A 12,077-nucleotide genomic window follows, 5' to 3' on the forward strand; every position below is an offset into this window, starting at 1 on the left:
AGACCTTTCCTTGCCATAATGGAATAGATGAGACCCCTAGGGCAAAGGTGTCCCTGCTGAAGGTTGCTCCCAGGGCTGGTGGCCCTGCTCCTGGTGGGCCACTGGGGAGTGTACCATCCTGCCATGCGGGAAGGTCCAGCAGCATGCCCTGGTGTCCCCGACACTTGGGGTGGGCCAGGCACTGTGATAACGGGGCCGTGGCTGTGGCTGTCACCGCACCCTTAGGAAACATTTGGCTTCAGGCACCTGAACCCATGGGGAAGCGATAATTCCCTGGCTCACTTGCCCTGCCTGGACCCACACCTGGTGCTATCGTGCCTTAGTCACACACTGAGAGTTTTTCCACTGCTGGGCCCCAGATAACCTCATGATGCCCCACGGGCCACAGTGTTTGCACTTGTCCTCCTCCGCAGGTGCCAGGCTGGGAGACACGCACACCTCAGGCCCTGGCATGGAGGTTTGCACACCTCTGGCCAAGGGCTGCCATCCTCCATGCCTGGCACCTGGAGCATGGGCAAAGGGAATGAGGAGCATCATTCCCCCAGGCCTTTGGGATGGGTGGGCAGCTGGCTGGGATAGTCCCACTGTTACCTTCCTGACAGGGCTAGATGTAGGGGGACACCCTTCTGCAGCTGCTGTATGTCAGTGAGGTCTCCCAGGTTTGCCATCCTGTGCCTGCAGGGTGGCAGGATGTGGATTGCAGTGAGTGATGCTGCTGACTTTTGCTGTTCCGGAGTGCAGGAGCACTGGGCTTCCTGCCATTGCTGGCTTTCCCTGACCCACTGTATCCCGTGGACTCTGGCAAGGCAGGTAGGTGACAGACCTGGGCACTTGTCCCTGTACAGAACTCTTAAGGATGGACCAAGTGTGTTCAGGCTGACCAAGGTGTTCAGCTGTGCCCTTTTGCTCTTCTGAAGGCTGTGCAAGCTCTGGGATGCAGCAGCAGCTGCTGCCCAGAAGCATCTCCGGATTCCTTTGAAGGCAGTGCTAATTGCTGCACTGTTGATGAGGTTAGCAGAAGCACTTAGTTAATGTGCTTGCAGGTCCATACAGTGCCTGGTGGGACACAGCCCTGCAGTGACACCCATGTACAGAAGTGTGAGGGAGGCAGACTGTGATTAACAGAGTCCAGCTGCCCACATGCTCCACCTTTCATGAGGTTAAAAAGCTGCTACTCCATGGAAAGGAGCTCAAAATGTCCCATGGGTTTGTTTTGCTGAAGAGGATTAAGTTTATCACACTGTGCTTGGGCTGAGTCCTGCTGGAAGATGGGCTTGAGGAAGTAAGGCCTAAAATTGGAGAGATAATCAAAGCTCAAGGACTCTGAATGGCCTCCTGCTTCTGGATTTTATTTTGGGTTTGGCTTTATTTCCTACAAGCACTCTTTAAGATGAGCAGGCTGTGAACGATGTGTCAAGGAGGGGCAAATCAAACCGTCCTCATTCTCTGGTCCTACAAGTTTTCCCTGGAGCAGCAGTGCCAGACAGGCAGAGCAAGGGTGAAACTGCAAGGATGGAGGACAGCAGCACTGGGGAAGCTCAGCCTCCTTCTGCAGACCTCTCCTGGGGGAGTGTGGCACATCCTGGTCAGTCATAGCAAAGGAAAGGTGCTAGAAATTATGAAGAATGGGCACATGCAAGCTGATAGGGGAGGATTTGCATGAATGTGGCAGAGCTGAAAGCAAACGGGCAAGCCAGGAGATACCTCAGGATCAGCTCTGCCCATGTGAGAAGAAAGGTTGACGCAAAAGCCAACCCTGGCAACGTGGGATGGGCAGAAAGATGTTAAATGAATCCTGGGGACAACAGATAATATTTGGAGGATATCACCAATTCCTATTGGGGTATGCTGGCTGGACCCTGGTGTGGAGGTTATGTGTCAGTCCCTGTGGGAAGGAATCGGCAGTGGGATGGGAACCGTGGCAACCCCAGCATGGCCTGGCCAGCACTGAGAGGCTGCATGCTGGAGTCACCCTGACCCAGTGGGTTTCAGCTCCTTTTGGGGATGCTGTACAGGAGATGGCATGGGACACCCCTCTCCTGGGCTGAAGTGGCTGGAAGAGCCCCATGGATCTGTGTGCCCTATGCTTTGGACAAACCAGTGTCAGGAAGTCTTGCTTCTGCTCTCTGCAGCAAGAAGGTGATTTCTCAAAGGTGCCTCCTGGTCCTACGCTGGTGTTCCTGTTTTCCCCTCTTTCCTCCCACAGGGAAAACGGGACAGTCCTACTAATAAAGCTTTCACTCTGGCTGACAGTGGCCCAGATAGGCACTGCACTCTGGAACGCTTCGGGAGGGCTATCCTGCCAAGTGTGAAGGTGAGGAGCGTGTGCTTGGTAAACGAAGCCAGGATGGGCAGCCCGAATGTGCCATGTGGTGCAATGCTGGCTGGTGGCCACCTGGCAGGCACTAGTGGTTCTCCACTGTCGGGGCCAACACACGCTGGCAGGAGAGTGCCAGAGCCGCCAGGAAGCACCTAGGGACCCGTCGAGGATACGGGGAATGTCCCCGATGAGCTCTGATGGGAACTGGGGACAATCCCTGAGAGAACAGCGCTGTCCCGTCGCTGTTCTGGTGTCCCGTCCCCGGTCTGGTGTCCCTCTCCCAGCGAGGCAGAGCCCAGCGACCCATCCCCAAGGGGAATGGGCACCCCTAGCCTGGCCCCTCGGGCAATTGGGGAGGTGAGGGTGGGATTAGCCTGGAAGCCCGCAGTCCCCGGCTCCCGCACACGGAGCGACCGCAGCCTCCGGCCGGCCTTGGAGTCACCCGTGGGGCCGAGGCCGAGCACGGCTGTGCTGCCACCTTCTGGCGGGCAGCGAGTCCCAGCTGCAGCGGGCTCCCCGCTCGGAAGAGGGAAGGAGGTACGTCGATCCCGGGCGGGTGCAGGGGCAGGTTCTGCTGCCGGGGCGGGGTACGCAGCACCGGCCGTACCGTACCGGGACTGCAGCCATGTGCCGGGAACGGGACGCGAACCCCCGAACCCTCGTCCTGCGGTGTGGCTCCCAAAGCGTTCCGGGCACTTCCGTGCGCCGCTCGGCGGGAGCGGAAGTGGCGCTGGCCGGGCCGTTGTGTCAATCGCACCGTCCCGCTGGCCCTGGAGCCGGCGCGGGTGGGTGAGCGCGGGACCGGCGGGGTTCGGGATTGCGGGTCCCGGCGGCGGGGCCTGGGCCCACCCGTCCTCCTTTGGGGTTTCCGGGACCCTGACGCGGGGCTCCAGGTCGCGAGCTCGGCCTACGCGGCTCCCGGGACCGGCCGGGTGCAAGGCCCCGTTGCTGGGCCTGGGATGGGGGGGGATGGGGAAGCGGCTGAGGGGTGAGTGTGTGTGTGTGTAGATAGACGTGTGCGTGCGTGTACAGATATGCGTGTGTGCGTGTGGATACACGTATGCGTGTATATATACGCATGTATGTATGTAGATACGTGTGTGTATATAAATGTGTGTGTATGTAGACATCCATGTGCGCGTGTAAATGCGTGTGCATGTGTGCAGATACACGCGCGTGTGTGTGTATACAGATACGCGTGTGTACATACAGATACACACGTGTCTGTTTGTGTGTGTCTGAGGCAGCCCCCGCGGGAGGTGCACATTAACCCCTGGTTTCCCTCCTGCCCTCCCCAGAGCTGGAGGGGACAAATAGGGCGGCAGCAGAGAAGGCCGAGGGGCAGGCAGAGAGATGGCGACGGGTGCAGACGTGCGGGACATTCTGGAGCTGGGGGGTGTGGAGTCGGAGAACACGGGCACCATCAACAAAAAGGATATCATCAACTCAGATAAGGTGAACTGTCATGATCTGAAGGACTGCTGAGTGTCTTGTTTTCTAGGCACTGAATGGCATTGCCTGTGGTCTGTCTGGGTGAATAATGGGGAAATAAAAAAGATGGAATAAAGTATAATAGTAAGCCCACTTGTTTTTGGGCTTACTAGAGGTATCTGGAAATGGCTGGGTGGCTCCACTCTTGGGTTCCTGGTGTTCTTGGTTAACTGCACTGTGGCATTTGGGACTGTGTATTTCAGATGGAGCTGTGTAAGTGGTGTCCTGGTGAGCTGGGCCTGGCACCAGGACATTATAATCTGTCTTAAAATTCCCATTTTGTGGACTAAATGTAAAGTGTGCTTATCATCTGCCTGCAGAAACGTTATAACACGGTCCTAGAAGAAAAAAATGTTGCCTGACTTGATTGAATAGTAAATGTCTTCAAACCATGGGAGCTGTCCCTGTGCAGGGAAGGTGTGTGTGGCTGTGGTTTGGGAGAGCTGGGATGTGTTGCCTGTGTGAATGTGGTTAAGCCAGTAAGCTCTGCTAAGGGCATGTGCTGTGATGTACATTGTTGCCTTCTGTATTTTAAGTTTGTGCAAAGTCTTGGCTGTCCCATGCTTTGTCAGGTGTAGAGAAGGTCAATTCACGAGTAGTTATGAGATGTGGAGGAGCATGGAAATGAGCTGAGGGAGATGAAATCCCCAGGAGCTGTCTGGTACAGGGATGGGCTGGTTGCAAATAAGCAACTAAACCAAAACCAAACATACACAACCACCCTGTCCCTGAAGGTACTTCCTAGCTGTATTTCTCATGACTGCCTTGCTGGGGCTAGGATGCAAAGTAAAATTGGTATAATGGAAAACTGATGAATTTCTGTAATTTAAAGGCTGAAATGTTGAAATCCCAGTTATCAGGTGTGCTGGTGAACAGCGTGTCAGGTGAGCAGCTTGTTGGCTGGATTCAGCCTGTGGTGTGCTACTGAGTGTTTGGAGTTCTGGTTCTTTGCTGTAGATGTGTTAGTCTGCTAGCTAGCAGAGAGCTGAAGGAGTGCTGGTGGCTGTCTGTCTCTCTTGAAGCAGAGAATAAGATGCTTTTTTCTCATATTTGCTGTAATGGAAATGGAGAGTAGGGAGGTACAACTGTGAGAGGTTTGGGGAGGAGTGCAGGAGGCCTCATGGCTGTGAGTGAAGCATTCTGAATTTCTACAAACTACAGAAACTAAACCAAACTAAAGCTATAAGCCATTATTCCATGGAGAGAGCAAACATTTTAAGAGCAGTGCAGCACTTGCTTAGGAAATAGATTTGTTCTCACTTAGAAAAGAAACAGATTGATGTCTTTAAATCAAAAGAGAACTGTGAAGTACTTTCCAGTCCATTAGTGACTGAGAATGATAAAACAAAAATTGCTAGACATAAAAACATTTAAATTAGTAGGACCAAGTAATTTGTTCTCAGCTCCATAGAGCTGACTGAGGTGATCTCTGGCCTGCTGATATTAACCTTTAATAAATCTGGGAACTCTGGGAGAGTTCCAGGAGCCTGGGTGGTGACACATGGGTAACTTCCTCAGTTGGCCTTAGAGTGCTCCTGGGCAAAGTGGTGGATATGGTAGGAGAAAGGTGTTTGATTAAGAGTGAAAAGGTGCTGATGTAATGAATGTCTGTCATGAAGTTTTATGGAAAGTAGAAGTAGTCCAAGATCATGGATTATTATTTTTTAATGGGATTTTGAGTTTGCTTGATAAAGATGCCTGCATGGACTTTGTACAATTTATGATACAGCGTTAGTTTTGCTAATGCAGAATATTCTGGTTTAAGAGTTGGTGGCAATGTGGTAAACAAGTACTTAATAGTAGTGACATGGGTGGTAGCTGTAAAGATGGTACAGTCAGACCAAATGCTCTGGACCACTCAGTAAACTTGGCCCATTTATATAAATTGTACTTCGTTAAGGAGGCTGGTACTCACCTGAATCCAAAGCTGATTATGTGTGTGACAGAGGGTGGAGTGTGCCTTAAAAACCATCAGTTCTGTCAAGGTTTTAGGGCCAGATTGAGTTGTCTATACTGAATTCCTAGCACAAGTAAATTATGTAAAAACCCCAATTCTTTGTATAAAATGGGAGAGCGGAGGTGGGATGGGGATTTGCTTTTGGAGGTGGTTTTGACACGGGGCTACTGCAAGGGCTTGATCACAACAGGCTAAAACTGAAGATGCTGCAGAACAAAGTGACAAAAACTGAGAGAGTGGGAGGGTATTTGTTGTTACCTTCTCTAAACGGTGGAGAATCACTTAGCTAAGTGCATTAATACCTGCACGTGAGAACAGTGCTTACCTAGTGAAAAAAGTCTTAGTGCCCCAGCCTCTGAAAACTAGAGCCAGATGTTCAGCTTGGAATTTCAGTGTGTATTATCAGCAGCAACAAGTGTTGGAGCAACTGGTGAATGCTGTTGCTGGAAGTGGGCACGTTTTGTCTGTCAGCATCTTCCACAAGGAGCAGGCACTTTCCTGGAGAAATTCAAAGTGTCTAAAACCAGATAAAAGTGAAAACCATCACAAGGCACCAGGTTATGTAGTTTGATGTCCCTTCTGGATTTGCTATTTTTGAATCTAAAATGAGATTTTTTTTTTTTCAGAAAAAATCCAAGAAATCTTCAGAGACGTTGACATTTAAGAGGCCAGAAGGAATGCACCGAGAAGTTTATGCACTGCTCTACTCTGACAAGAAGTAAGAGCTTATCATCAACTGTGCAAGCTGTTGGGGTATTTTGTGTCAGGGCAGCATCCCCTTGGAACCATGGGCAGCCCTGCTCCCTGGGTTGATTCCCCTTCATGCTTGGCCTGTACCTGTGCATTTCTCTCCTAGATGGTTGTGGACAGTGTCTCTCTCTTCTCATCTGAATTTGAGGGGTTTACTCTGTGTAGGAGGTGAATTAGATATAGACAATTCAGACAAGGCAGAGTCCTTACCCTTCTGAATCTATTTCTCTTTTTTCACAGCTGGGAATAGCACTTGCTTTTATTTCTTCAAAAAGAGTTCTGCTGCAGCCTGTGTCTAGCTTGTTATCGATTGTGCCCTTGCCTCAGAGGTCTCTTGCATAATTTTCTTTCCAGATGGTTTTGTTCAGGCCCATCCATGCTGTGTATTCCACCCTTTAGTGCAGGAAACATTGCAGTCTGGGAACTGCAAAGCCTGGGATGAAGCTTAAACTCAGTTTTTCCCACCTTAAACGCTGTGATGGCAGATCCTGCTCTGAGTCAAAAATTGTTTTGGGTTTGTTCTGGGCTGCTTCATGCTTCCTGTCAGCCAGTGCTTTTTTCCACCACAGGGATGCACCTCCTCTGCTGCCAAGTGATACAACTCAGGGTTATCGAACAGTCAAAGCAAAACTGGGGTCCAAGAAAGTCCGGCCCTGGAAGTGGATGCCTTTCACCAACCCCGCGAGAAAAGATGGAGCAATGTTCTACCACTGGAGGAGAGCAGCAGAGGAAGGGAAGGACTACCCTTTTGCCAGGTTCAATAAAGTAAGTGGGAGCACTTTCAAACAGAAGCGTGTGAATAGCAGCTGGGAGATACCCTTCAGTTGGCTTCTTGAATGTCCAGATAGGAAGTTGGTTCTTAGAGTTAGATTTGGCAATTGCATTTTAAATTGCATCGTGACCTGCAACCCTGTGACCACAGACTTAAGATATCTCCAAATCATTCAAGCTGAGTAGCTCAGCGTGTGATCAGAACTTGCTAGAGCTTCCATGTTTCAGGTGTGCAGTCATTCATTTGGTAAGGAGGCATTCTGGCACCTAATTCAGCTCCTAACCAACATCCTCCTCCTGATTACAGGCTCTGGGTAGTAAAAGGTACTCTATTCTGTGAGACATTTAAGTTGTAAGTCTTGTTATTTTGCTTGGGATGAAAAAAAATTGCTTGATCCTCATGACCAAAAAGCTGGCTTGCAGCCTTTTGGCCAGATTCCAGCACAGATGCGGAATAACGTTGCGTTCCCTCTGAAATTGCTCCTGTGGTATCAGTGTGGTGCAGTATGCTGTTCTTCATGTCTTATATTAAATTGTCACAATGTGTTGTTGTAATCTCCTGCTGTCTTTTGTCCCAGATGTATCTGCTTTGAGTGGTTGAGGCTTTCATGTGTATGCACAAAGAAAACTACATCAAGATTTATATTTCAAAGTCAGGACCTCCAAAGGAGGAGCAGAGTTAGGGTGCCTTCATAATGTAATTTAACCCTCTTTGTGGTGCAAATCTGAAGTGGGAAAAAAAAGTGTGTGCTAACATGATTCCACAAAAGCTCTGCTTGTGTGTAACTGTATACAACACTTCAAGTTTGTAACCCACAGAGCATCAGCTCTAACAAAGCATGGCTTCCTGCAGAGTTAAGTGGTTGGTTGACCTTCTGTGTTAGAAGGCCTGAGCTCTGACTGATGCTTTTCCTCTTGCTGGGACATTGGTAAGAGTCTCCTGTGGTATTTCTTCTCTGATGTCTGAGGTGGAAGTCTGAAGCATGAGTCACTTACTCAAGGCACCTACCTCACTATCTGAGTGAAACTTTGGGAGTTCAATTGTCTCTAAGGCTCCTGTTACAGTTTTTGGCTGAGTTCTACTGAGTTTATCAGAGGGAGCCACACATGGCTGCTGTAATTATATGATTCTCATTTCCTTAACGTTATCATGCACTGGGAACTGACAGACAGAAGAGCTTTCATCAAGGCTGCAACCTTCAGATTAGTGGCACAGACCTCTGCTATCTGCATGTGCAATATCAGGAGCAAATAGTTACCCTTGTTGATCTGTGGTATGAGGATAGAAGGCACTGAAGAATTTTGCAGATACTTGCCACATCAGAGGAATTTTATTTACTTTTCCAGACTCTAATGGGTTCTTTCTCACATACTTGATACCTCTGCCTGAATCTCCTGCTCCCCTTGGCATGAGCCATTTTCCTGTATAGTCTGTCCTGTTGGTCACTCAAACTCTTTAACCCAGCTCCTGTATCACTGCTCAGTTGCTTTGCCTGTTCTCTGTGCTTCCAGTTTCCAAAACAAGTTTGTCCTCTTCATTGTGGGATCCAACATATAAACTTAAGGTTCTATAGTTTATATGGAGCCTTGATACCAGGGCACTTCACTGGTATCAAGACTTCTCTCTCAGCTGATACTCTATTTCTGGTTACCATTAGGGAAGGCTTAGAGCCTGAGAATGGGGCAAATGCAGAGCATTTTTTCCTAGCTTCTGGTGGTCTTTGGCTTAAGGAGTTCTTAACTTGGAATTTGTACTTAATAATTCTTCCTAGATATGCTCAGTCAGAAAGTAGCTTTGTGAATATCCCATGGTAATGAGTTCTTCAGTTTAATTTTATATGGGGTGCATTTCTTCTGCTCATTTTAAGCTGCTACCTTGGGGGTTTGGTGCCTCTGAGATCTCGTGTTACACGATGTAAAATGGTCCTTGCCATGTACTGCGTTTTCTGTAATTTGACATAGACTTGCCCTGTCTGTGCCCTTGTTATACTCAAATATCCTTTCTTTTGAAATCAGTGGACTAGGAGTGAGTGTTTCACTTAGCCAAAGTGTGGCAGGTCTGTACATTGCCTGTTTTTCTGTTTATTCCCCTGATCATTTTTACTGCTCAGTTTGCCTTTTCACCAGTACTAGGCATTGTGCTCATGTTTCCATAGAATTGTCTCATGGCTCCAGGATCTTTTGCTGAGCAGTTTCAGCTAATGTAATGCCTATCATTGTGTGATTTTATAATGTGAAATATATGTGAGAGGGTTTTTCCAGGCCATTGAATCCTCCTCTTGGCTTTTTTAGGTCCTGCACTATCCAATCCCTTTCATAAACTGATCAAGTTCCTTTTGAAAAGCACTTGGATTTTCTTCCCCCGCCCTGCTTCCTTGGGAAGCTGTTCTGGACTGTCTCTGCTCCATTTCTCATTTCCAGGTTAAATTTTCCATGTTAAATTGGCATTTCTTTGGAAGCCAATTTCTTTGTCCTTATTTCACTTGGTTTTTTCTTTCTGTGGGTGTTCCTTTCATTCCGTCTAGCGTACTTGAAGCCTTCAGACAGATTCCCTTTCAGACTTCCTTTGCTAGGCTCCTTTCTCTTCCAGTCTTCTGCAGGAAGACAAGCTCCCCACCCATTACTCATCCTCTTTGCTTTTCTTGGTTCTCTTTGTTTTTCTTGGTGTTTCTCCCCATTTCAGTTCATCTTTCCTAAACAGGGGCCAGTACAGATGTAGTTGGTATTCCAAGGTCTTGTGCAACTGAAACCCTGCCAGCTTCTGCTAGAAATCTCTCTCTTTGAATCATATTTGTATGTTCATGGCTATATTACTTTGGACTTAAAATCATCCGCTGGTTGGCTCAAGTTTTCCATCTGGTGAGTTCCTACCTTCTCACTTTTCAGCAGTTCTGACCTGAGCAGCCATGTGTGGACCTGAGGAACAGTTTTGGGGACTACTCTTTGCTCTTGTCCCGTTCTCTGATCAGGCATCTTCCACCTTTCCTTCCACCCACTGCAGAGGGCCCTTCTCACTCTTTTCATGTATGTATTCTAGTCTTGAAATTTTTTTTTTCATGATGTACATAGGACATTCTTACTGTGTCTAGTAGAATGATTTTTCTCTTGGTGGAAGTGGTACTTGAAGGTTGATGTGCAGTGCATCTCCAAGAGATACACTTTCTGTGTCAAAGTGATGGAAGAAAGACACTTATTTTTTAGCTTAGAATTGCTTCTCTGAGCTGTACAAAGTTCATGAGCAAGATATTTCTGGTGCAGGACTTAGGAAATGTACAGGTGTTGAATCCTGTGTGATGTTCACATGTCCGATGTTTTTTGTGATGCAGAACCTTAGGCTGAGGAAAGTTCCACTGCAGGAGTAGTAAGAGGGGTGCACGGGCTTTGCACTTTTACTTTACTAGGCACTAGGACTTCCTCTAATACAGTGAGTATTTTTACTGTTGCTTTAATATTCATGTGATGCTTGTGTTATGGAGGAATCCCTTGCAGAGCATTTCCAGGCCAGTGTGGGTTTTGCCTTTCAGATATTTGGGATGCTCTGGGAGTTGGACTGTTTGGCCCTGTGGCTCTGCTGGAAAAAGAGTGAATGAGGAAGGGAGGGACAAAGTTTTTAGCCAAGTTTAGGGGCCTTAATTGTACAGCTCCCAGCCTTTCAGATCTTCATAGCACTGTCTGCACCAAACATGAAAGCAGTGGGTTGTATATCAAAGCACAAGGTGTTCTAAGGGTTGGGTACTGCTGCTTCTTGCCTTTCCTGTTCTTCCCGTACAAGTAAGCGCGTCCCAACCCGAGTAAAGGGCTGACTGTCAGAGCAGTTTATGTCAAGGGATTGGTGCTGCTGTATGGGAGGAATGCAGGGAGGCCAGCTGAACCTTGGTTTCTGTCATGTTGGCTTGATAATTTTGAAACCAATTGTCAGGATGTGGGTTGTTCACCTCTGCCTGTGTCAATCACACAAGGTTTCAGTCTTCCTGTTAGACTCCTAAAAATGTCACGTTAGCGGCCCTGAGATCACACATTGCTCCTTACCAAATCCTCTGCCTGCTCGTCATGTTTTCTGCCAGGACCCATTGCTCATCCTCCTCCTGTCAGTGTGCTGCTCTTGTTCTTAGCCTCACCAGATGGCAGTAAGAAGGGCAGTGCTGCAGGAGAGCAACCATGGTTATGTTTTCGTTTTCTCTGCATAGACAGTACAGGTGCCTGTCTACTCAGAGCAGGAGTACCAGATGTATCTCCATGATGATGCATGGACCAAAGCTGAGACAGACCACCTCTTCGACCTGGCTCGGCGTTTTGATCTGCGCTTTGTGGTGATTCACGACCGCTATGATCACCAGCAGTTCAAGGTGAGTCCTGGGGGCCAAGGTGCTACTAACAACCTGCTGCTACAGCATGTGCAGGGCTTGCTGCACTGCAAGGACCAAATTACCCTTTATATCAACTTAATTAGGGCAAAATAATGAATTATTGGCAGCCAGGAATATTGAATTTCCAGCACAGGGCATTGCTGCTTGCTTTGTTTGTAATTAAATCCACTGTGACTTGTGCTCATTCCCTGTTGTGTTTTATTAGAAAGGTAGGTTTGCCCCTGCCAGGAGAACAACTCACTGCTCTTTGAAGATAAAGCTGCTGGGGAGTTTGTTTAGCTGAGCAGGGTATATGTGCTGGATTTCATCTAGGCACTGGGAGAAGAATCTGCTAACAGTCCTTGGGGACTGGGATTTTTCCCTGGTCCTTTTCCTGATTTGTGGTCTGACCTGGTTATCTCTGCTGTGAAGCAGGAATCAT

General features: G+C 48.3%; 1 protein-coding gene across 1 annotated transcript in view; it reads left to right on the forward strand.

Moving 5' to 3' along the window:
- The first annotated feature begins 2,970 nt into the window (after nt 1-2,970).
- Nucleotides 2,971-12,077, forward strand: part of DMAP1 (DNA methyltransferase 1 associated protein 1) — a 32,675-nt gene continuing 23,568 nt past the window's right edge. Inside the window, 5 exon segments of the mRNA XM_030455742.1 lie at nt 2,971-3,105; nt 3,619-3,775; nt 6,395-6,486; nt 7,088-7,283; nt 11,477-11,635. Coding sequence (XP_030311602.1) covers nt 3,674-3,775; nt 6,395-6,486; nt 7,088-7,283; nt 11,477-11,635 — 549 coding nt within the window. The 5' untranslated portion in view covers nt 2,971-3,105; nt 3,619-3,673.

This window comes from Calypte anna, chromosome 8, assembly GCF_003957555.1.
Source record: "Calypte anna isolate BGI_N300 chromosome 8, bCalAnn1_v1.p, whole genome shotgun sequence".
NCBI classification, from domain to species: domain Eukaryota; kingdom Metazoa; phylum Chordata; class Aves; order Apodiformes; family Trochilidae; genus Calypte; species Calypte anna.